Genomic DNA, 23,784 nt, shown 5'->3' on the forward strand with positions numbered 1-23,784 from the left:
ACATTAATCTTTGAAATAAAAGTAGAAGTGAGTAGGCCATATCACCTTGCCCAGGCTCACACACAGAACTCTGGATGTACAAGACCTGGTGAGACCCAAACCATCAGAGGGAAGACTGACTAACTGACGGTCATTGCTACCCTCCCACTAGAACAGAAGCAAGAAACATGTCTGTTTCATTCACCATTTCATACCCTACAACTAGGTCAGCACCTGGGACATAAATGTATTGACAATTTTATGTATTTGTTACTCCGAAGTTAACAATGGTAATGTCTTGGTCAGGTAAGCTTCAGGAAACATTAAAGCTTTCAGCAGTGGAAATGATCAGGGTTTGAGAGTAATACAAATCTTAGGGGGGTAGGGGGAGTGAAAAATCTGAGTAGTGAGGACCACGTTTGAGGATTTTTAAAGGTCCCCAAAGTGGGACCTACCATGGGGCTGACCTCTGCTGTCAGATGCCTGCTCACCTCTGAGTCTGTGGGTCCCAGAATGCTTGTTTCCCTCAATTAAAAAATCAGTGCAACAGATGGGCTTCCCTGGTGGCACAGTGGTTAAGAATCTGCCTGCCAGGGGCTTCCCTGGTGGTGCAGTGGTTGAGAATCCGCCTGCCAATGCACGGGACATGCGTTCAATCCCTGGTCCAGGAGGATCCCACATGCCGCGGAGCAACTAAGCCCGTGCGCCACAACTACTGAGCCCGTGTGCCACAACTACTGAAGCCCGCACGCCTAGGGCCCGTGCTCTGCAACAAGGGAAGCCACCGCAATGAGAAGCCCACACACTGCAACGAAGAGTAGCCCCCGCTCACCGCAGCTAGAGAAAGCCCGTGCGCAGCAACGAAGACCCAACGCGGCCAAAAATAAATAAATTAAATAAATAAATTAAAAAAAAAAAAAAAAGAATCTGCCAATGCAGGGGACACGGGTTCGTGCCCTGGTCGGGGAAGATGCCACATGCCGTGGAGCGGCTGGGCCCATGAGCCATGGCCGCTGAGCCTGCGCGTCCGGAGCCTGTGCTCTGCAACAGGACAGGCCACAACAGTGAGAGGCCCGCGTACCGAAAAAAAAAAAAATCAGTGCAACAGAGACATTTACAGCTGGGTACATGCTCTCCCACGTTTCCCTATGCCCTGCAGTTGGCGGGGCCAGGAGGCCAGTCCTGTCACTGCGGCCGGACCTGATGAGTACAATTGGCAACTCTTGTAAGTGACTAGCTAGGGGCTTCGCAGAGTAACTGAGCCTGGAAAATGCTTCAAGAATGCAAGCAGCATAAACTTCCAAATACATCTTGACTAGACAAGCATCGGCTTGAGGCTTTAGAAAAAGGCGTTCACCTTAAAGTTACCCCAGCGCCTCTGGCCTGCTGGATCTCCGGGACCATCAGTGAAAGCGCGCTCTCTAAACCAGGCCTGGGACTGCCCTGTCAGCTGCGGGCATCCTGGGCTGTTGGTTTTGGTGGTTCACTGCCCTTCCTCCGTGTTTTGCTTAAGTGAACACATACCTGCATTTCCCGAGCAGCCCAGTGACAGGCGAGAAGCCTTGCTGAAGAACAGAGGGGAGTCAGAATTAATCATTCTCCAGGGGGACCACCTGCCCTCCAGAACCAGACTTTCCTGCACTTGTTAAATAGGAGGCAGGGCCTACTGAAGGTGCAGTTTTTTATTTGTGGGTATCTTTAAGCTTCTTCTCTTCCCCTGACTCTGGGGCGACTTATGAATTTGTATCAGGCTGAGCAGGAGAGATGGTGATTTCAGCCCAGCTCTCTGGAGGGGTATTACGGTTTTACTATGTGCGAGTGGGAGCAGCTCTGGGTTTTTCGGCCGGGGCTCAGGAGCTGCCGTGCTCTCGGTCCCAGACGGAGGATAGGCTCCAAGCCAAGCACTCCCACCTGCCCAGCCAGCGGCCAAAGGCTTGCGGGTGACCCTGGAGAACAGAGGCCCTGGCCCACCTCTGTTATACAGACATTTCCCAGAATTAGCGAGCACTCCCCCAAGGCCCCTGCAATTCCTGAGATAAAGTGAGGCTTTAGGAAGATTAAAGGCAGCTATTTTTACTCTCGCGCTCTCAAGCCACTCTGAAGGCCTCGCTCCAAACGCACATCATTCAACCTGACTTGGGCCCTCACGCGGGCTGGCCTCGGGATCCTACTTTCAGTTTTTATTCCCTTTCATTTCCTAACAGCTTCCACCCACTCACTGTGTTACTCCACAGGCTTTTCTCTTTCTTTCTCATCTCCTCCAGATGCTGTAATGTGAGGCAGGAACCACACAGACTGTTCTTTCAAGCAATTCTCTCATGCCTTGCATAACCATCCTTCAGAAAGAGAAACAGATAGGAAAGCCACGTGCCACAAGAACGAAGAGAGGAAAATGCCAGAGTGGTCACAGGAGTCCATGGACCCACAGAATATCTCCTTCCAGGAAACCAGTCAAAGGCTGGGTTGAGATTTACTCTCTTCCCATTAGTCGTCAGTGTAATTTTGGTAGAAAATACCGTTAATTGTTCCAAGCAAATGACAACCCTTAAGGGGTGGAAGGTCATCACTTGAATTCCATTGCTGGGCTTTCGTGCAGGAAGGCTGCCTTGCTCTGTGGAGCAATTTCACAGTACTTTAGAGACATCATTTTTTTGTACTTCACCATAATCCCAGGATGTCGAGTGGACAGCAAGGACTACTCCCCTTCTCTTATAATAAAGGGAACTGAGATAAAGCTTCTTTCTGCTGCCTCTTTCTCTTCAGCCACTCTGCTCGTGCTGTGTCGCCCAGGCAGACCTCTTCTCATCTCTTACCTCTCTCCCGGTGGGGATGAAAGATGATACCCAGAGCCTGGGACCAGAATAAAGTCCTTACAAAGTACCACCACATCTACATGGTCTATGACTATTTACCATTAAAGTAACGTTAAACCAACCTAAGAGCCTCCTTAGAAAACACGCAGAAACATCTTCTCTGCAAAAAAGGAAGCTTCCTAGCACGGTGCACAGAGAAGAGCTGAGGCAGCATCACACAGATTCAGGGGAGGCAAAGGGAGTGGGCCAAGAGAAATATATTAAACGGTTATGGGGAGAGAAATCTGGAACAAAATAAAAGCAAACTGACATATTCTCTAAAATATAAAAACCCATCATGTCCTTCATTTCAGATGAAAGAGCTATTGGCAGATGACTGACTAAGAAAGGACATAATTTGATTTAATCCCCAATTATTCTCCTTTGGGGCTAATGAGTCTTCACTCGAGGGCAGTCTCTTATATGGGAGTTAGTAAATCCATGTTAGCTGCAACCAGGTAATCAAAACCAATGCAGGCTGGCAAAATGCTTCTCCCAGAGTCACATATAATAAATTTAAAATCTGACAGAACACCTTAAAGTCAACTAACCAGAGCACTAGGAACCTACTTTGTAGGCACCCAGGGTTTTCTTTAAAATTTAATTGATTACCTACAGTCTCCGACTTAGGATTTTTTGACTTTACGATGGTGCGAAAGAGAGAGGCATTCTGCAGAAACCCTACTTTAAACTTTGAATTTTGATCTCTTCCCCGGCCTAGTGATGTGCAGGTAGAATCCCCTCGTGATGCTGGGCAGCCCCCAGTCAGCCACGCAATCACGAAGGTCAACAAGCGATATACCTACCACCATTCTGTACTCAGACAACCGTTCTGTTTTCACTTTCAGTACAGCAGTCAACAAATCCCATGAGCAATCCAACACATCATTATATAATAGGCTTTGTGTGAGATGATCCTGCCCAACTGTAGGCTAATGTAAGTGTTCTGGGCAAGTTTAAGGTTGGCTGGGCTAAGCTATGATGTTCCGTAGGTCAGGTGTACCACATGCATTTTTTTTTTTTTTGGACATACAAAATTGAATTCAGGAACTGCCTCTGTTACTAAGAACTCTGTTTTAAAGAAACAGTACAAAAAGAAAAATTCTAACCCAAGTTAAAAAACAAAAACAAAAAAACCAAGAACGAAACAAAAAAAAACTTCAAAACATTTTCCACTAAATACTGATTATAAACATGTAACAAAGAGTATAAAAAGTTATTCATTTAAATATATACAAACTCTTTTCAACTCAAATACTGTTTTAATACTTAATCGAGGAGGATATACAGGAGGAGGCGGAGAAGGGAGCGGAAGGAGGATATACTGCAACAGCCTAGACAGTACTGTTAACTCTATGATAACTGCCAACTTTTTGTAAGAAAACTGTCTCTTTGCTTCCAATGTGGACCGGGACTCTCGGCGGGAAGGGTGCGCAGCTATTTCTCCGCTGAGCTCACTCTTTTGGATTTGATGAAGGCCATGCCGCCACATGCATTTTTGACTTAGGATAATTTCAACTTATGATGGGTTTATCAGGATGTAACCCCACTGTAAAATGAGGAAGATCTGTAATTTTAAGCCTCACCTGTGACAGACAGAGATCTTACAAATGGTTAGAGATGGGAAGCACCATAGACAGAACCAGTTCCAATTCTTTATTATTCAACTGAGAGGAGTGATACCTAGGGGTTCAGTGACTTATCCAAAGTCACCCAGTTAATGAGTGACAGATGTGACAGGTGCATGGAGGTCTTTCGACCCCACTGCACCAGGCTACAATCTGCAATTATGTCATAAAAGACGTGGATTAAACAGACATGTTTGCAACGGGCAGGTATTTCCACATACAGGCATCATGTCCAAGGGCCAGGGACGACAGTAACAGGGCTCGCCTAAGCCTTGCAGTATACACTCAGTGGCTCTCGTGCCTCTAGATTCCATCTCTATGGGAGGGTGCTTTTCTATTTCAGGAGGGGCTCTTCTAGCCATCTTTACCCATTTTTGTTTGTTTTAGTGGTCTTACAGCCATCTTTTTAAACGTTACTTAGAAAATTGTATAGGACAGAAATAATGTTTTAAGAATTAGACTATGGCAACCTACAGGCCTTTAAATGATGATAAGCTTTTTATTTTCCCAGTCACTTAAAAGCCCCAGGAGGGGTGTCCTGACTGGCCTCGGGGAGCAGGGAAGACTACACACCTCCCTGCTGAGACCCTGCAGGTGAACCCTGATGAGGAGGAGCAGAGCCTTAGGAATCACCTCGGAGAAGCAGGAAGGAAAAGGCTTGGAGATGTACTTGCTAAGGACCGCCCTGTGGTAAAAGAACTTCACTTGATATAGCTTTAGTTTATCCCAGGAGACGACTGTAGTGCTTCTGCCACTTAAAAATTCTGTTTGTGAAAGTGTCGTTATCAGATGGTGGAAATCACTGGATAGTTTTCTCCTCTCTCTCCTCCCAACCTACCCAGTATAAACCTCCATGACTCCAGGGAAAGCTGCACTATCCATTTGCCTTAAGTGCTTGCATCTCCCTTAAGTTCACACCGGTGAGAGTCTGAACAATGAATTTCCACAAGTTCAGTAACTAATCCCAGTGTCCCCAAATGACACGAGTACGTATGTATGAAACCTAAATCAATCAAACATTTACTCTTGATTTCACTTAGCATTTTAAGCAGTTATAAAGCCCAAAGGCCAAATAGTTTTCAAGTAAGTGACTTTTATTTTTCTCTGACATTTCACAGTCAATTTCTACAAAACTTCATACTTCCTCAAAGGAATTCACATTTGGTAAATAAATCTCTACCCTAAAGAATTCATAGCTGGAAAAACACTTCAATATATGCACAAGAGTTACTTTTCTGCTGAAGGAATCATAGTAAAGTCAGACAATACCACAATGGATAAAAAGCAATGAGTGTATTAAATTACAAATGTCACCAAACTCCATTCCCATAACCAATTCAATCAGCAGCTTTTTCTAGATGTCTTTCAATACTGCCAACACAATCTGCCGAAACTTCTCTTAAGGGTTGGTTTGAGCTAAGAATGGCTTTTAGAAAACAGCAGCTTTGCCACAGAACTTCATACCAGATCAAATCACGCATCACTAAAACCACTACTACTTACAGCCTCGTGAAACCCACGGAGATCCTTCCAGTCAACTCCGAGGTTCCTCCATTTGCCGATCTGGTTTCTGGCTCCACATGTCTGCTAGCCTCAGTGGATCTCTCCTTCCACGACCAGCTTCTCTAAGTGGCTTCATCTGCTTACTGCTCCACTAGGTAAAGAACACCCATGCTAAGAGCCCAGAGAGACTTCCACACTGAGTTACAACATCAGAGAAGAGCCGCGGGGTGGTGCTGCTTTTCCCTGTCACTCAGCAGTGAGGATCAATGACGGCTTTCATCGTCTTGTACCTGACAGGAGGGAATGCAAACCTTAATCTAGGAAGAAGAGTCCAAGACGCATAAAGCTCCACAGAGGGTTTTTTCTGAAGGAATAAATTTGGTTCTCAGCAAGTGTGTTCAGATTTTTGACTCAGTAAGACTCATGACTGGTGCCCAGGCTGCTCTGAAGGCACCTGTTTCTAGAGCTTTGCTGCCAAACATACTCTGCCAGAAAGGAAGCTTCCTAGCACGGCGTGCAGAGCAGAGTTCCTGCAGCACCACACAGATTCAGGGGAGGCAAAGGGTGTGGGCCAAGAGAAAAACAGTAAAAGGAGCAGAGTCTGCTTAAAGACACATTTGCTCTGATTTTTGAAATCTTTCAGAAAGCGAATGGCAGGTAATAATTCTGCATTTACCAGGAGAGTCTGAAGATTTTACGGAGTTGTTTACTTCTAAATTGGTCGTATCTAAATTGTGCATGTTTGAGAACAAAATGCAGGCAATCTGAAGCCTTGTAATTTTAAAACTATGTTCAGAGTTACAACTACCCAGCAAGCATGAGCATTAGCTTCTGGCCTTGGTAGAACTTCAAGAACATTTTCCTTGCAGAAAAGATGAAGTTGGTCATACAGAATTTCTTACTAAAGTAATTGGTACAAAGATTTTCAAGAGGATGAAATTTTTAAATGGGAGGATAAAAAGCTGGCAACTTTACGACTCAGAAATCTAGTTTACAATGAGGCTGAAAGGGTGTGTATCATCTGCAAGTTCTCATAACACTCTCCACTTCTAGATGGACTTCACATAACCCACTATACCTTTGGCTTTGCAGCCAAATCCAATGCACAAAAGAAACACAGAAGACTGCTCCACGTCACCGTGACGTAAGACAAAGGAAAACTCTGGACGTGGAAAGAAAATAGATAACGTTTTCCAATTTTTTGTGGACTTAATGTCATAACATTATGATGATTTTAATTCAAAGTTTATCAAGCTTAATAATCATTTCTTTCCTCTTTTGTAAAAACAAAGGGGGGAAAAAGATGGTAGCAGAGGGCTGACTTGTATTACACAATCGGGAACCATGAAGCTCTCTTTTAGGATTTTCACATGTAAGAAAATCTTCTTTTGCATTGTTTCAAAAGAAGAGAGAGAAAGAAAAAAGCATAAATTATCAGAATCTTCCAGCTCTCAACCAAGAGATGCTAGCCATTTCTCCTTTCTTCAGACTCTGAGTCAAAAAAGCAGTTCATCAACTGTAGCTCCAGATGGTCCTAAATCCATTCCATACTTTACAAATCTGAAATATTTCACCTACCAGTTTAACAGAAATCTGGCTTATGATGAAAGTGTACGAGTTAACGGTACCACCCCTTCCCCTTGACTTTCGAGTTTAAAGAAACAAAGCTTTAAGTGATTAAGTGCTTGCATCCGAGGACCAATGTGTGCCCAGAGCATTTTAGGTTTCTCCCAAATGGCACAATGCCTCGTAAAATGGAAACACCCTCCTCTTATATTTTCCTCTGTGACTAAGACCTTCAAGGGAAGATCTACAGGGGGCTCCTTATGTCACCTACTCCCTGGCTTGACAGGTGTCACTCTGTATGCTTGTCTGCGTCACTGCATCCCTGATCACGGTTAGTGAGTGGGATGGTGGGACGTGACAGCTAGAGGGGCTCCACACAAGCATCTTTCCCGCTTTGCACCGTGATCCATCGAAGTGCCCGCAGGCTAAGGAAGAGGGACTCGAGGACAATCTGAGGTCCTCAGTGGAACGGAGACAAAGGTAAACTGTGCACAGACCACAGGTTAAGACAGCAGCCAGGTATTGGCATGTGGCTTCGTAAGTGAACCGCTGAACAGTTTAAGTTTAAAAGGAAAGCTCTTACATAAGCTTTGGGAAACAGGAGTAGATAACGGTAAAAGAGTTAAAAAGAACCACTCAAGTAACAGGAAAATATGCCTTCTATGTTATATGTCTGGCTGATCGGAGAACGCTTCTAGGTCACTGCCAGGATGACCTGACCCTGATGTTAAAGACGCCTGCAGCTTGGCCCAAGCCTGAGGAGCCCTGCTCTTGGCGGCCTCGATAAATAGCCGGGTCTGCTCCTTTAGCTGGTCTAGTTCCACCTGAGTTGCCTGGTTCTGACGAATCAGCTCCTTGGTTTTCAAAGTGATCTCCAGCAAACCAGATTTGTGTAGGACTACTAGGGTATTCTGAAAGCGCCTGTGCTTGCTCTGCCGCTGCTCTGGAAAGCTATCTGGGCTGCGGCAGAGGTGCTCTGCAGCCCACAGAGGGGAGCTGTAACTAGCTGACAGTGGGGACAGCGGGGAGTTGCTCTCCATCCCGTGCAGGGTACTGTCTGACGCACAGACAGGGCTGGCGGGGGAAGCAAAGGTCAGGCTGGGAGCTTTAGCCACATGGCTGCTGGACACTGGCTGAAGCGTCTGTGGACTTCCACCTGCCACCAGGCAGGGCACACCCTGAAGAGCTGAGTCCTCGGCAAGCTTGGTGCTGGGGGGCGCTGGAGTCGGGGGCCCGGGTGGGCCAGCACCAGTCTTGGTCGGCTCACTAGAAGACAGGCTTGGCCCCAGTCTCTCAGTACAGATCTTCTTCTGCATTCCACCTTCTCCTCTTTCTTCTGGGCTGAGGGAGAGGCCCCTTTTGCCTGGGTGTGGGGCTATTTTGGTGTAAGAATTGAGAATGGGCAAGTAGTTCCTGGAGTCCGACTTTTTCTCACCAGCGTGACATGGGCTGACAGGAGACGGTACAGGTGGATGAAGGAATAAGAGCTGGGGCTGTGCTGAGATCACTTCAAAGGAGGGCTGCACAGACCACGACTGGAGCTGGGATGAGCTGCTGCCCTGAAGGAAAAAGCAAAGGCAAAGAGCAGCACACTACGTGTTACCTGCAGCTGTCCAAGAGGCAAAGCAAATACTCAGTTATAAGTACAGAGCCTCCCTCACACACGGGGTAGCCCTTCTTAGCATGACTGGAGATGTGGCTTAAAAATTCATTTGGGGCTGACATCTTTTTTTTTTTTTTTTAAGGGAAAACTGGAGGAAATAGCTATCTTTATTCAAGTGCTATCACTTGAGAAAAAGAAACTGTAGGAAGGTCGTGAAGTAGTGACACAGTTAAGGTCACAAGTAAGGCAATAAAAGTATGGATAGGGGACTTCCCTGGTGGTCCAGTGGCTAAGACTCCACGCTTCCACTGCAGGGGACGCGTGTTCGATCCCTGGTGGGGGAACTAAGATCCCGCATGCCATGCAGTGCAACAAAAAAAATTTTTTTAATAAATAAAAATTAAAAAAATGTTTAATTAAAAAAAAATTTTTTTAAAAAAAGGACGGATAGTACAATTTGCCGGCATAAGTTAAAATGTGCTAATCTCAATACTATAAATGTGACTTCACACCAGTCTATCTTCATTTAGTTACATCTGGAACCTCTTTTACCTGAAAACAACTTTTGATTAAAAAGCTACATATCGTCAGGAGTCCATGGGCCCCTGTATTTAAGGCAATAACGCCTGGCTACCACAAAGCTCTGCAAGGCAGGAACAGCCACTGTGTACGGGTGCTCACCACAGGCTAGCACTGGGTGTCATGTGTCACCTGCGCTGTCTCACGGAATCGCCATAATGATCCCATGACGTAGTTATCATTTCCTTTCACAAACAGGAAACTGAGGCTTAGGAAGTTGAAATAACTTGCTTTCAGTCCCCAAGCTACTAAGTGGTGAAGATAGGATTCCATCCTCTGACTCTAAAACCCATCCAAACCGTTCTGCTACATTGCTTTTGCTCTATTACTGCTGAATTATACATTTTAATTTTTAATTAAAGTACTGATTCAGATAGTAATCTAATAAAGAAGGGCATGGCTACTTTTCTCATGTATTTGTTCATTTAAAAGATGGACTCAGACTCTTTATTACAAGGACTTTCCATGAACTTGTCTCTAATATTTAAAAGCCAGTCCAATTCCAACCCAGGCCCAGAGATATGAGTGTAGATGAGGCTACAGGCAGAGAGAGAACCTGACAGAGGCTCTTACCCTTAGTGCAGTCATGTGATTTATCTGAGGAAAGCGATGGACTCTGCTCCCACACCGGCACCTGATTTGCATACATTTCAGCTTCTTGGATACCTGCTTAGGAACTCCTGGCCAAGTTCAACTACAGTTCATCTCCTGTGCAAAGGCTGGGATGACCTGGAGAGTCCATTCTGGAGCCCTCTTGGTGTTCAAATACACTCTGGATGTCCATAAGCAAGCAACGCTGGGCCTAGCAACCACACTCCCCCGTCAGAGGAGATACAAAAATCAGGGGTCTTTCAAAGAAGAGATCAGCCTCGTCCAGGTCAGTCAAGAGCAGAACTTCAGGCTGTCCCCCTGCTCACTCATGCCATAAGGGTTGACCTACAAGGCAAATGGATCCAGAAAATACCTAACTCGTTGCTTTCCCAAGCTGATTTCACTGGATTATTCTTCCTAATGCTATTGTTATGTCCACTTAGATACTTGGCTTATTTGTTCTAATTTAGATTTTACAAGGTACCATTCTCACTGAGATCACCTGAGGGAATACCAGACAAGACTTTAGACTTGGATAGGATCTCAGAATCATAGGGTCTTGGATAGGATCTCTAGAATCAATCCTAGCTTCATGTTAAAGATGAAGAAAATGAAGTTCACGGTGATTAAGTAATTGTGTGTAAGATCACGCAGTCTGGTGACAGAACTGGAATCAGAGCCTCAAAAGAAATATCCTAAAACCAAGCAGCAATAATTAAGACATTATGCAATAAGCAGAGATTTTAAGAAGTGTATAATGCTTTTAAATTTGGAATGTGCTGGATTCTAGCATATGTGAAAAAACAAAACTCCTAGCCTGCTCCATCAGGTCAGTCTGCCCCCAAGCCTCCTGTCTCCTGGTCAAGTCCAGCAGCCTTCCCAGTGGGTCTCTGTCCTGAAGGAGATGGCTCTGCTGGACCCGCCCACTCACCCTGCAACAGCCCTCTGGAGCTGCCGGCCTCGCCCACAACAATCAACAAAGATGCCTAAGAAAGAGTGACCAGGGGGCCAGAGAGGAAGGCAGGGAGGAAAGAGCAGGAGACAGGAAGCCCTGAGTAGCACCGGTGGGGCCTGGACAATCTCATTTGGGCTCCGTTTCATGTCTTTATTCTCTCGCCTCATTTCGGCGAGGAGAGCTGTGCTTCCAGCTGAGATGTGATCTGCCAAGCAAATATCTGCAAATTCTTTTTCCAAACTCACCAGGTTGCCTTGTTGAAAATCAGTTTGTGTTGTTCAGCAATAACTAGGTAATAGTTAAGACATTAAGGTCTCCTGTCAGGCTAGAGCCACGTTCTTCTACCTAAGGTGGGAAGGTCAACAACATACAGCCAGATTTCAACCTTCACTAGCCTTGAGCAGCCGCATCAACAGACCCATGCGAGGACGGATCTATTTTAGAGCAAAGTAGGGTAAGGTTACACGTTCTTCAAGTTCATATGATTGAGTTGTTCGTTCCAAACACTGGGGCTTAGCTTAGATTTTTATCTAAATCTTCTTTTCTTTCGTATCTAGACAATAATCACATAATTTGCATAGTTATATAAGAAAGCCTGAAACAGGGTTATTTTTCAATTCCTCAACAATGCTGGGTGGAGTCTGCTGGTATAGCCATACCTGAACCAAAGAGCTCCTTTCTCACTAATGATACAGCTTTGGCTGATTACTAAGAAAGTGCTCAGAATGTAACATGAGAAACAGGGAAATTGCCTCTACTTCTCAAAAAAATATTTCTAAAAGTCCCAGTCAAATTAAAAAGAGATGCTCTTGTTTCTACCTTAAATTCTCTCATATCTCAGCACGCACTACAGAAGTCAGGACATTTCTGCTTGGTTCCGTTTAACATGACTAAAGTATTCCAGATCGCTTTGGACAAACTAGGGATACAGAAATAAAATAGTCTTACTATCTGGAAAATGAGAACACATGTGATGACTCTCGTATTCCTTTTTCAAACACCGCCAGTAGTTGAAAGGACACATCCTCTTCCCAGCACAGAAGCGCGTGTTGGTGTGGTGCTGGCGGTCTGCTCCTCGCATCTCTCCTTGACAGAGAGGGAGAAGCTCTGTGCACAGGAAGCTCAGAAACCCTGGCGTGCAAAGAAGTTATGAGAGCTCAGTCCTCCTCACCTGTTTGACCAGCACGTTCTTCATGACAACCATGGGGGCCAGTGTTGGGAAGGCACCGCTCGCAGGCTTGGCGCTCGGCCTTGGCCTGTCTTCTCGGCTCCAGCCTAAGGTGCTCAGCATGTCCTCAGACTCCATCTGCTCTGCCGAGCTCAGGCATTCAGAGCTCCCATCTGGTGGGCGGAAAAATGGTCAGTTCACTCAGGCTCTTAACCAGTCCTCCTGGGGAGCCCTGGACCCCACGAAACGGAATGGAACATTTGTGGCATGTGTTTTTGTGAATTTTTCTGAGGAGGAGGTATCTAACTTCCACTGGATTCTCGACGGGAGCCGTAATTATCCCTCCCATCCCAAAAGATTGAGAATCACTGCCCTAGGACAGCTGACTGCCCTTCTAACTCTATTACAGACAAAAGCCTGCATCCATTTGGGTTCATGAGAAAGTAACCATCACCCGTCTACAGGAGAAGTGGGTAAGGTCTTCGAAGTTAGCTCATTACTTTTAAGAATCTGTGGTTGAAAGGGAAGAGGAGTGTGCGTGTGACTTGGGGCAAAGGTTAATAAGATCTTTAGAGGCCCTGGGCACTACATGATGTAACAGTAACAACAAAAACAAAAGCAACCTATAAAACCTCAAGACTTACCTCCACTCTGAAATTAAAATAGCTTCCTCCTAAGTTTTCTAATTGTAAAATTCTGGATAAGTTCATCAAGATGAGGTTTACAATGTGTCTTTCTTTGTTTTCCTCCTCCACCCAGTTAAGCACCTCCTTTGTTCGTGTCCTAAATGCACGCTGAGTGTGCCCACTGGGGGTTCTGCACAATGGGTGACGGAAAGATACTCTCTGCCACGAAGAAAAGAAGGCTGCTCTATGTGAAATCCATACAGAAAGGGCTTAATTAGCTCCCTGCTGGAGTAAACCAAGAGACTGCAGTAACCCTGCCAGCGAGGAGTCTGGGAATACCCGAAATGCTCATCAAGAATCTCAGAGTCGTCTGGATGAGGCAGGACTGGAATGTGACTGTAATTTAGAAGAGAGCAACTGTCAACACTTGCATTTAATCAGATTCTCCAAAGATGCTTTTTAGAAATTACTGGTGTTGGGGTCTTCCCCTCACTCTACTGAACTGATTTATCTGGTGTCCAGGCACGTGTTATTTTCACAAAGCACTACAAGTAATCCAAATGTGCACGTCTAGTTAAGAACTATGAGGCCAGAAACAAAGGACTTCAGAAGAAAAGTGCGCACCTTGCACGTGTACCTCGGTTTCTAAATGTCATTCTGCACAAAAAGGAAACCAGGGCTCCTTGGAGAAATGGCCGATATCTTTGGCAGGGAAGGTGCAAGATGAGCCTGGACATCTTACTGTCCCAGAAAGCAAGGAAGTGCTCCAACACAAATGGGGACATGTCAAAGACACAGGCGCCACCTAGAAGGGACTCCCACTGACCAAACGTGGGGCAATTTGAGTGTCAAAAATAATAATGATAATGGACTGACAAACAAAATCACAAAAAAATTCCGTGAATCCACAGTGATGCTCTAAAAAGGGGGCAGAGGAGAGAAGTACTTCTTTAGAGAAGATGACTGTCAGCTAATAAAATATACAAGGAATGATAGAATTAGATCACCATTTTCAGACCACAAATGTAATTGGTTCAGGCAAGGATCATCAACGGATGCTAAAATCACTAGTCAAGAGTCTGCTGGGGAACAGGACAGTCACACAATCTCAAAGTATCATCCCATAAATTGCTCACTAATTACAAAGAGAAAAGAGTACTTTTGCAATAAAGAAATCTGGTATACATCTACTCCTTTAATCAGTGTCACCAAGAATAAGACACACTTAGGAGTCACCTTATGTGTTGCAATGAGAAGGATAGAACATCAAAAATTTAGTTTTCTATTAAAAAAATGTTTAGCCTATTTCTGATAATGGGGCAGCTACCAGAGAAATCCAGTGTGAAACATTCTACAAAACAACAGGCCTAACTCCTTTAAAGATGACGATGTCCCGAAAAAAAGAACGGGAAGACGAAGGAGCTGGTCTAGACTAAATAAGATTTAAAAGACAGGGACAGAGCTTCTCTGGTGGCACAGTGGTTAAAAATCCACCTGTCAAGGCAGGGGACACTGGTTCAAGCCCTGGTCCGGGAAGATCCCACATGCCGCGGAGCAACTAAGCTTGTGCACCACAACTACTGAGCCTGTGCTCTAGAGCCTGCGAGCCACAACTACTGAGCCCACGTGCCACAACTACTGAAGCCCATGCGTCTGGAGCCTGTGCTCCGCAACAAGAGAAGCCACCGCAGTGAGAAGCCCATGCACCACAACGAAGAGTAGCCCCAGCTCGTCGCAACTAAAGAAAGCCCGTGCAGCAAAGACCCAACGCAGCCAAAAATTAAATAAATAAATAAATTTTAAAATTAAAAAAAAAAAAAGACAGGGACAATTAAATGAAATGCACAGCCTTCAACTGGGTTCTGGACCCAAAACAAACAAATATACAAAAAGATTAACAATTATAAAGGCCACTATTGGGACAATGGGAAAAATCTCAATATGGACTGCAGCTAATTAATCATGGCAAATTACATCACATTCCAAGGTAACTGGAACAATAACTCAGGCACTGAGGAAACCACTGGCACCTGGCCCAGATGTGGCTGAAGGTACTCACTAGGGCCACTTTCTGGAGCACAGCGAATCTGAGTATTTTTGATACTGCCTTATGTGAACAGCACAATACTTCTTAAGGCACTTCTGCATAGAGAATAGGAAACTTTCAGAAAAACTATCCAGACTTCGGGACATGCTACAGAACAGCTGGTCTGATAGAACTGAAGTTATTGGAAGAAGTACCAAAATGGCCACAGTATTGAGAATAACAGGGGGTGGGAGTATGGTTAATGTTTGTTTTCTTCTTTGCATGTACCTAAATTTCTAAGCTTCTACCATGAGCATATATTACCTTCATGATATGAAAAACAGACAAAAAACAAACACGATATTAAAAGAAAGAAAGAAAAAAGACACTAGGCCTGCAAAGTTTCCCAAACCTGTCTGATCACAGGAATCACCAGAGACACTTGTAAAAATATAAAACTCACATTCCGGGTCCTCCCCCAGACCCTCAATATCACAGTCTCCAGAAGAGGGGTCTGGCGATCAGTACTTTTAACAAGTGCCTCAGACGAGCCTTACGATGAGGCAAGCTTAGGAAACAATGCTAAAAGACTGAGAAGAAAAACCCAAAGGGCTATAAACCTGCCCTCCCTTCCCTGAACTGTGCTTATTCTAATCCCTAGGACGGTGCTCTGTTCCTCTGAGAAACAGTCTATTTATAATTTGGCTTCCCATGCAGCATACCTACAGGGAGAAAATACACCAATCTAAGGATGATTGAGTTCTAGTTTTCCTAACAGCTGCATTTCTCACTATAAATTAATAAATCAACACAGTGGATTGGTAAGTCTCTGTGGGCTGGATAATATAAATCTTTCTCCAGGAGAGGGCTCCACTCTCAGGATGCTAACCCAGCCAGAATCCCCTGGCATCACCCCTCTGCCTCCCCTGGGCCAAAATGTTTACACTAGAGCCATATTTAAGCCACTACTCTCAGACCTGGAAATAAAAAAGCCTCGGCACAAAATGAAAAGATTTACTGGGTGTGCAACTAGTCCTTTCAGATAAAGTTTAAGACAAACCAATAAGGAAAACTGTCTTGCTTTCTTGTCTCTAACAGATACCCAAGTTTGGAATAGGGCCAGGAGGCTCATAGTCCAAAGACAAAAGGCACAAATACCGGCAGGGATGGGTTATGGGGGGAAATGTTTTTAAACACAGCAAACACTTTCTCAGCAAAAAAGTTATCTTAACAAATTATATACTACTTTTGTTTAATTTGTTATATGTGGGGACAACATGCCAGTATTTTTCCCTGCAATGTAACTATTCCTATGAAAAAGGAGGTAAGACAATAGAATTATGAGTATTTAACTATATTTTTCCAGTAGCCACTTGCCACAGTTGGAAATATAAGATTTAAAGTTGAGAGTCTAAGTGGAAAAAAGATGTCATATCGTTCCTTCAGAACTAACCCCACTGTGACTGGGATGAGTACCCCGCCATATGGCAACAGAATCACCATTTGAAGAGATCAGAAAACTATTTCTCCTGTGGGTGAAATCTTCCCATCCTCATCACACAAATGAGTGTTTACGGAGGACGTTTTTCAGGCAAATCATTCATTCCAATGTAGAAATGATGAGGTATTTTTAACCTGAAAATCCAGAGTCCTTATCTGACTCAGCAGCTGCCACGCCGAGTTGACGAGACACTTTTTTCATCTCTGGGCCTTTGCTCAGTTTGGCTGAGAGCCTTCTAGAGCCCTCTCTGGATGGGTTCTTCCTCTCCATGTTTTACTGGGCTGGAAGTGCATTCGTCAGTACTCTTTTCATCTGGACTGCCCTGTGAAAAACAATTACAGAAGAAGTCATTGCCTGAAGAGCTGAGACAGGTGAGGCAAACGGTGAGTAAACTAAGGGCAAAGAACACCAGCGGCGCCCACTTGCTCTGTGTGCACTTTCTCAGCGGTCTCAGCTGACAAAGGCTACAAGTTTACTCAACAGTAGAATGGTTTCCACCCAAAAGGAGGTTCACTGTCCTCTCGCTGCCCTCTAATTCCATTACAAATGCAAAGCATACAAACCACATTCTCAGTGGAAGCTTTGTAGACTGCTAACAAAGGCACATTTGATTAGGCTTTCTGGAATGCTCCCTGAGGGAGGAAAGCAGAGGGGATGCCCACCTCGGACCAGGCTTGCCTCCCATGATACATCTGCAGGCCCGGGACTTTCTGCCACCTCCCAGAGTGTACTTTCTCAAATTAACTTTCCACTTCTTTGGATGAGGTAGTGAACAGAGTAAAAACAACTCCTTATATATGCATGCTACATTTTGGCTTAAAAAGCACTTCTATGCACACATAAGACCATATGTAATAGTGTTTTGATTCCAGAAACGCCCATAACATTATTACTGCTAAGGTTCTTTCCTTGAGCCTCACCATGTCCTCCTCAGTTGCTATCCCACTTTACAGAGGAGGAAGCTGAGGCTCAGATAAGTTACATTCAGTCATTTAAAAATATATATTGGACTTCCCTGCTGGTGCAGTCGTTAAGAATCCGCCTGCCAATGCAGGGGACACAGATTCAAGCCCTGGTCCAGGAAGATCCCACATGACACACAGCGACTAAGCCCGTGCGCCACAACTACTGAGCCTGCGCTCTAGAGCCCGTCAGCCACAACTACTGAGCCCGTGCACCACAACTACTGAGCCCATGCACCACAACTACTGAAGCCCGCACGCCTAGAGCCCAAGCGCCTAGAGCCCGTGCTCTGCAACAAGAGAAGCCACGACAGTGAGAAGCCCGCGCACTGCGACGAAGAATAGCCCCCACTCGCCACAACTAGAGAAAGCCCGCATGCAGCAACGAAGACCCAACGCAGCCAAAAATAAATAAATAAATAAATAAAAATATTTATCAAGTGCCTGCTATGAACCAGGCATCGTGCTAGGAATGGGGGTATAGAGTGAATCAAACAGACCTGGTCGCCCACTTCCTGGAAAGAAGCCTAGATTTGATCCAGTGATACACAGCTAGTCCAAAGCAGATCCAGAACTAGGCTAACAGTGCAAAGTATGAGAGCAATGAGCCCTTCAAGATATTTTAACAAGGCCCTCTGAATCGCCAAGGGATGCCAGCTGTAAGGATACTGCAGGGATAAAGAGAACAGGGGACCAACAGGGAAAACAATAATAATAATGGAACTGCAAAGTGCTATAGTCTGAATGTTTGTGTCCCCTCAAAATTCATATATGAAATCCTGCCTCCCAAAGATGATGGTATTAGGAGGTGGGGCTTAAGCCATGAGGGCTTCGCCTCATGGGATTAGAGCTTTACAAGAGGCTCCGGAGAGGTCCCTAGCGCCTTCCACCACAGTCAGTGAGAAGTCTGTGACCTGGAAGAGGGCTTTCCCCGGACCATGCTGGCACCCTGAGCTTGGACTTTCAACCTCTAGAACTGTGAGAAATAAATTTCTGTGGTTTATAAGCTACCCAGTCTGCGGTATTTTGTTATGACAGCCCAAATGGACTAAGATAGTAGGTTTAAGCAACACCCAGTGGCGTTTTTATTCACAATCCATTCTCGACTCCATCCATGTGTCCTTCTGAGTAGAGGGAAACATGGCCCCCTGCCAAACAGCACTGTATCTGAAATACCCTGAAAATGCCGAGTGTGAGCACTTCTGCTAACACAGGATCTAGCGAAGAGCATTAACTACTCCAGAAGCAGAGGAGGGATGCAACATAAAATTAAATAGAAGACGAGGAGGTGTACAGGCAGCCCTGAGAAACCCTCTTGCTCATACTTTTGCATACGGTAGAAGTGGACTAAAGGGAACGCACACTGATCAGAATTTTAAACTCAATTCCAAGTAAAAATTATTTTGTACCATATCTAACTCATTTAAAGGGACTGGCTTCCCCATTCAGTCCATGCCAACCAAGCACTCTTTGACAGACCACGTTTAGTACTACGTGCATGAAAGATAAACAATGGCACTGTCACATCTTGCATGACACTATGCAAAAGCACATGTCTCTACTGGACGGCTATGAAGTTTGACAGCATGGAAAATCCAGTTTAAAAAGCAGAATAAAATGTAAAACTATCTCTAATTAAATCAGGATCCTTTTGTATGAAACCCAACAAACGTACATAGTTTCATTTTCCTGAAATAATACTGTCTGAAAGTGAATGGAGGGCTTTTTCAAAAATGGAAGCAGACGTCGGTGATGGATGGGCAATTAGACTTGAATGCAGTCTGAACCTACTATTGACTTAGATGAGGAAGATAGCTCATGTTAGCTGCAACTAATTAAGACCCTGACAAAGTTTCACAATATCTTATGAAATGGATTATTTCACAGGCATTTTAGATAAAGCACTTCAACTTCTACAATCCTTGTGACAAGACAACGAACAAGGTCTTGCTACTGTTATTAAAGTGTAGTCAACGGAGCTACAGAAAATACACAGGAATTTATCTGGCTCATCTGAGAGTAGGACAATATTGGTTGTGGAATCAAAATGCTGAAACGGTGACGTTAAACGGAGAACAGATGCTAAAATTTTAGATCCTGGGGAACTGGTGGCAATTGGAAATAAAGAATGCGTAATCTACTTTAGAATAGTAAACTGACTACTTTGGACGTGGAAGCCTCTGTCCTAAGTAAAGTTCTCTTCAAGCAGCAGATAGTCTTAGTGTCCCAGGGAAGTTCAAGTGGGAAAGAGAATGAAGGGCTACATGCCATCTTGACCTATTCTCCCTGAGAGAGGCACTTCCCTCCTGGGAGTGACGCTGAGGATGTCAATTAGCCAGTGAACAACAGACCCATTCATACACAGCACCAGACGAGGCCCTCGATAAGAGAGAGGCAGAGTGATGGCATTTACTACTGGTGCTCTCAAACCCAGGGCCACACCAATGGCGAAGTCTGAAAACCTCAAGAAGATTTTTTTTTGCCTCTTCAGTATTATTTTACAATAAAGTTAGATGCTCATAAGCTGACCAGGGGTTGAAAATGGGTTACCAAGCTCATGCCCACTGTGCCATCTCTGCTTCCTGGCACAAACTGGAAACCACTACGACTGCCTACAAACATCTCAGATCCTCAGAAGCCTAACTCTGCATTAGGAGGACTCCAAGTTAAGCTTGGATTGACCCTAAATGGGCCTCTGACGAGTGCACATGTAACACACTGTCCAAAAGGTTCCCACAGAGAATATACACTAAAACTCACAGTGGAAAGTGAATCAATGAATCTAGAGGTTTACGTAAATAGGTATAAGATAAAATTCTAACAAGTGCTCCACAGCACTTGTTTCTTCTATTCATGCACTTCTTACATTAGAGTCTAATTATCTGTTCGTCTCTTCAACCTCAAGGGTTGTCTTTTCATCTTTGCAACCTCAGCGCCCAACAATTAATGTGTGAGGTACTCACAGAATAATAAATTGCAACAACTCTTCTGTCGTGCTGAGTCTTGCTGACAGCCCTAGCAGCTTTAGCTGTCACCAAAATACCTGAACAGCTTGAAGGTCAAGAGTCTGCATTTCCAAACACCACGGTCACCTCACGTCCAGGTCTGGTCTCCTGCAGGAAACAGGTATCTCATCCACCCCTTATTCTAAGCTGAAACCTCAGGGGTAAATCCAGCAACCAAATTAGAGGTTGGTCTAATCCACAAACAATCTCTATGGAGATTTAGGCCTATGATAAAAAGGAGACCCAAGGTGTACAAGGGAAGGATCTGAAATGCTGCTCACAGATCTCTCCTTTTATAGATACTTGGCAACTTTCCTGAGAGCTCAAGTTCTTTTTAAAATGTGTCATGTGTTTAACAGGCACGCATGAACAGAGGTGTGAGGCGAAAGCCCAAGCAGAGGCTTAAATACAGTAAAGCGACAAGGCCATAGAAAATCAAGACCTTACCACCCAGAAAGCCATGAGTAATTGCTGGAATTATAAATACATTACTAGGTTTTCTCTGAAGTCATTTTCTCTTGGTCTGCATATTCAGAGATGCCATTCTGGGGGAATGTCTGTGGATTTTTTAACAAAGGAGGAAAAAAAGCCCGTCTACCTAAATCTCTAATATTCATCTTCCCCTTCACATCCATTTCCATGCTCCAGCTTGGCTGCAAATCCACGTCAAAGATCCTGAACATACAATGTCCTCTGTTTGGAACCTGGTATGGCTCATTCCACTCTCCTCTTTCAAAGAGAAGATAAGATTAGAGAACTTCCTCAAATCCCCTGCTTGGAGAAGGGTTCACAGTTAACAGTGCCCACCCACCCCCCATTCGCACCAGCCCACGATGCATCTGTGCCAGACAGCAGGAGCGCCCTCCAGGCATCCACCAGCCTGCCAGCTCAGCAGGGCAGAACTGGGCAGACCCTAGGACTGTGCTGTGACTGGCATACCACCAGCCTCCCAGGGCAAACGCCCAGGCAACGCTTACTGCCAGGACTTGGGCAATAACAGGGAGCCTGGCTGCGGCCTGTGCCCTGGGCCTGGATCAGAGCTCCTCTGAACCCGCCCACACTAACCACTAACTCCTTACTTGGCAATGCCCACCTTCTCTCCCACCTCCCCACCCCCTGGCACCACGCCTGGCAAGCTGGTCACCCAAGGGAAAGAACCAGCCAAGTGGGTGACAGCAAGTCTCAGAAAAAGACAGCACACCTGTGCCCCGGGCCCAGAACAGAGCACTACCCCTCATCCCCAAACGGGAGGCCCAGGACCCTCACTGGGTTACCAGCTCCCGCGCTCACTCACCTGCCCATTCCCTGCCCCTCTGCTCACAGCACGGCGGGCCTCCAAGCGCTCCCCCGCCGGGATGCCCAGCCGGCTGTTGCCCCCAGGGCTAGACCAGGGCTCACCCGCCCTAACAGTCTTACCCCAATTGCTCCCCACACACAGCCCCCTCCTCACCCGCGATCTCCTCTGCCACGCAGTCCTGACCCTCGCAGCAAAACCGACCAACTAAATGGGGGAGGAACGCAACACCCCCTGCTCCCATCATCTGGCCCTCTGTCCCCAGAAAGTCCCGGCTCTGCCTCTTGACTACCTTGCTTCCCTTCTTCTCTCCCCTACTCCCACTTCCTTTTCCCACGCTCCTCGCCCAAACCCTCCCCCTTCACCCTCAGCCCTCCTTTTCTCACCTAGGACCGAGGTCGCCGCTCCGCGACCGGACGACCCGCGAGTAGAGTGGCGCATGCGCGAGCCCGGCTGCGCGGCTCCATGACAACCCCGTTGTCGTCGGGTCTCAAGCTATCCCCCAGTCCTCCCGCCCATTTCTCCTCCCCCCCAGCCTCCGCGACGGCTTTCGCCAGCCACGTGACACGGCTCGGACGACCCGGCACCACAGAGACTGCTCGCTGTTCTCCTAGAAGGGCCCTTGGCGGCGCCCGCTGTTTCGTCTCCGCCGGAAGATGACGTCGGCACGCCTATCAGGGAGGCGCGGGCGTCCTTAGGAGGTCGGCGCGCTCTCCGCGGAAGGTGGGCGTCTCTATGGTTGGTTCTCCAGACTCAGCCGCCATTTTGTACGGGGATCTTGAGCAACGAGCTGCTGGGGGGCGTGGTTCAGAGGCAAGGTCAGGAGAAGCAGGGGTGGCCCGGCTTCTAGTGGACAAGGCAGGAGGAGTGATTCTCCCGGGGGCGTGGGTGGAAGTCGGTTGGGGGAAACAGCGTTCTCGGTTTGTACAGAGGCACGCCGTTAGGGTTGGGGACCGGGACAGGCCATGCTGACTTGCAGGCGAGCCCGTGCGGAGGCGGCCGGCGTGGGAGGGGAGGCTGGCAGCCTCGCCTTGTCTCGGCCCGAAAGAGGCTTGCCCGGACCGCCCAGCGCGCTGCTCACTGTGTTGCCACACCTGTCGCAGCGGCTGGTTTGCGTCCCCTACCATCCCTCCAGACGATGCTTCACGAGGCAGGGACGCAATTAGTATTTCTTGTGGGATGATTGCATGTCATATTATGTATGACTCATTTTGTCCTGTGCAACTGACCGAGATGTTGAGTTTCACATGGATCCTGTTTCTCACGCCAGTTCTTGAAGTGTCATAACGAACCCACTAAAGAAAAAAAGGGGTTGGGATCATTTAAAGTTCTGATGCGTTGAATCAGTGAAGGTTACTTCTTAGGTTAGAAAAATTCCTTCACAGGTGGAAAAGAGGACACGGTGAATGTAAAGATTGCTCACCGGTAGAGGCAAGTTCTAGAGCTGACGTGTCCAGTAGGTTAGCCAAGAGTCACTAGGAGGTACTGAAACTGATTAAAATTAAATAATTAAACTAATTAAAATTAAATAAGACGAAAACTGTCCACATTTCAAGTCCTCAATAACCACACGTAGCTAATGGCTACTTTATTGGTACAGCACATTGCCAGCATCACAGAGAATTACATTGGATCTAGATGGTGGGGCAGGGGAAACTCTCCCTATGTTGGTAATCCAAGCCTTGCTAAGTGCTGCTAGGTCATAAGTAATCACATTAGTCCTCCAGACACAGATAATGCTAATGCATTACCAGGCGTGAATGTATTTATTAGCATTAAGCTCTACCAACAAATAATGATTGAATGCCTGCAGCGCGTAAGGCTTTTGTTTAGGGGATGGAGAGAGTGAAAACTATAGTTAACAATTATCTAGTAATTAAGAGTCAGGCAGCTTTACATGCATTCTCTTATGATGCCTGTACAAATTAACGAGGTCGCTGTTATGA

General features: G+C 45.9%; 1 protein-coding gene across 4 annotated transcripts; it reads right to left on the reverse strand.

Annotated features, from left to right (window-relative positions):
• Positions 1-4,642: 4,642 nt before the first annotated feature.
• CIPC (CLOCK interacting pacemaker) lies at positions 4,643-22,589 on the reverse strand. 4 transcript variants are annotated; one of them, XM_079908303.1, is made up of 5 exons: positions 22,225-22,589; positions 21,143-21,273; positions 16,712-16,899; positions 12,428-12,597; positions 4,643-9,087 (listed from the first exon to the last, which is right to left on the reverse strand). In XM_079908303.1, exons 3-5 carry the CDS (start codon positions 16,845-16,847, stop codon positions 8,194-8,196), a joined length of 1,200 nt encoding a protein of 399 aa, XP_079764429.1. In that variant the 5' UTR covers positions 16,848-16,899; positions 21,143-21,273; positions 22,225-22,589; the 3' UTR covers positions 4,643-8,193. The 4 variants fall into 4 exon arrangements, with proteins under 4 accessions (XP_079764429.1, XP_079764427.1, XP_079764428.1 ...); XM_079908301.1 differs by lacking the exon at positions 21,143-21,273; XM_079908302.1 differs by lacking the exon at positions 22,225-22,589 and having other exon boundaries at positions 21,143-21,457.
• Between the last annotated feature and the right edge of the window lie 1,195 nt (positions 22,590-23,784).

This window comes from Stenella coeruleoalba, assembly GCF_951394435.1.
Source record: "Stenella coeruleoalba genome assembly, chromosome: 2".
NCBI lineage: Eukaryota > Metazoa > Chordata > Mammalia > Artiodactyla > Delphinidae > Stenella > Stenella coeruleoalba.

Bases quoted from the DNA above. Each gene is read 5' to 3' on its own strand.
- CIPC (XM_079908301.1), bottom strand. From the start codon at position 16,847: ATGGAGAGGAAGAACCCATCCAGAGAGGGCTCTAGAAGGCTCTCAGCC. The intron at 12,598-16,711 runs GTTAAAAATACC...TCCGCCCACCAG, and splicing joins TAAGGACTCTGGATTTTCAG to ATGGGAGCTCTGAATGCCTG. The intron at 9,088-12,427 runs GTGAGGAGGACT...TTTTTCCTTCAG, and splicing joins AGAACGTGCTGGTCAAACAG to GGCAGCAGCTCATCCCAGCT.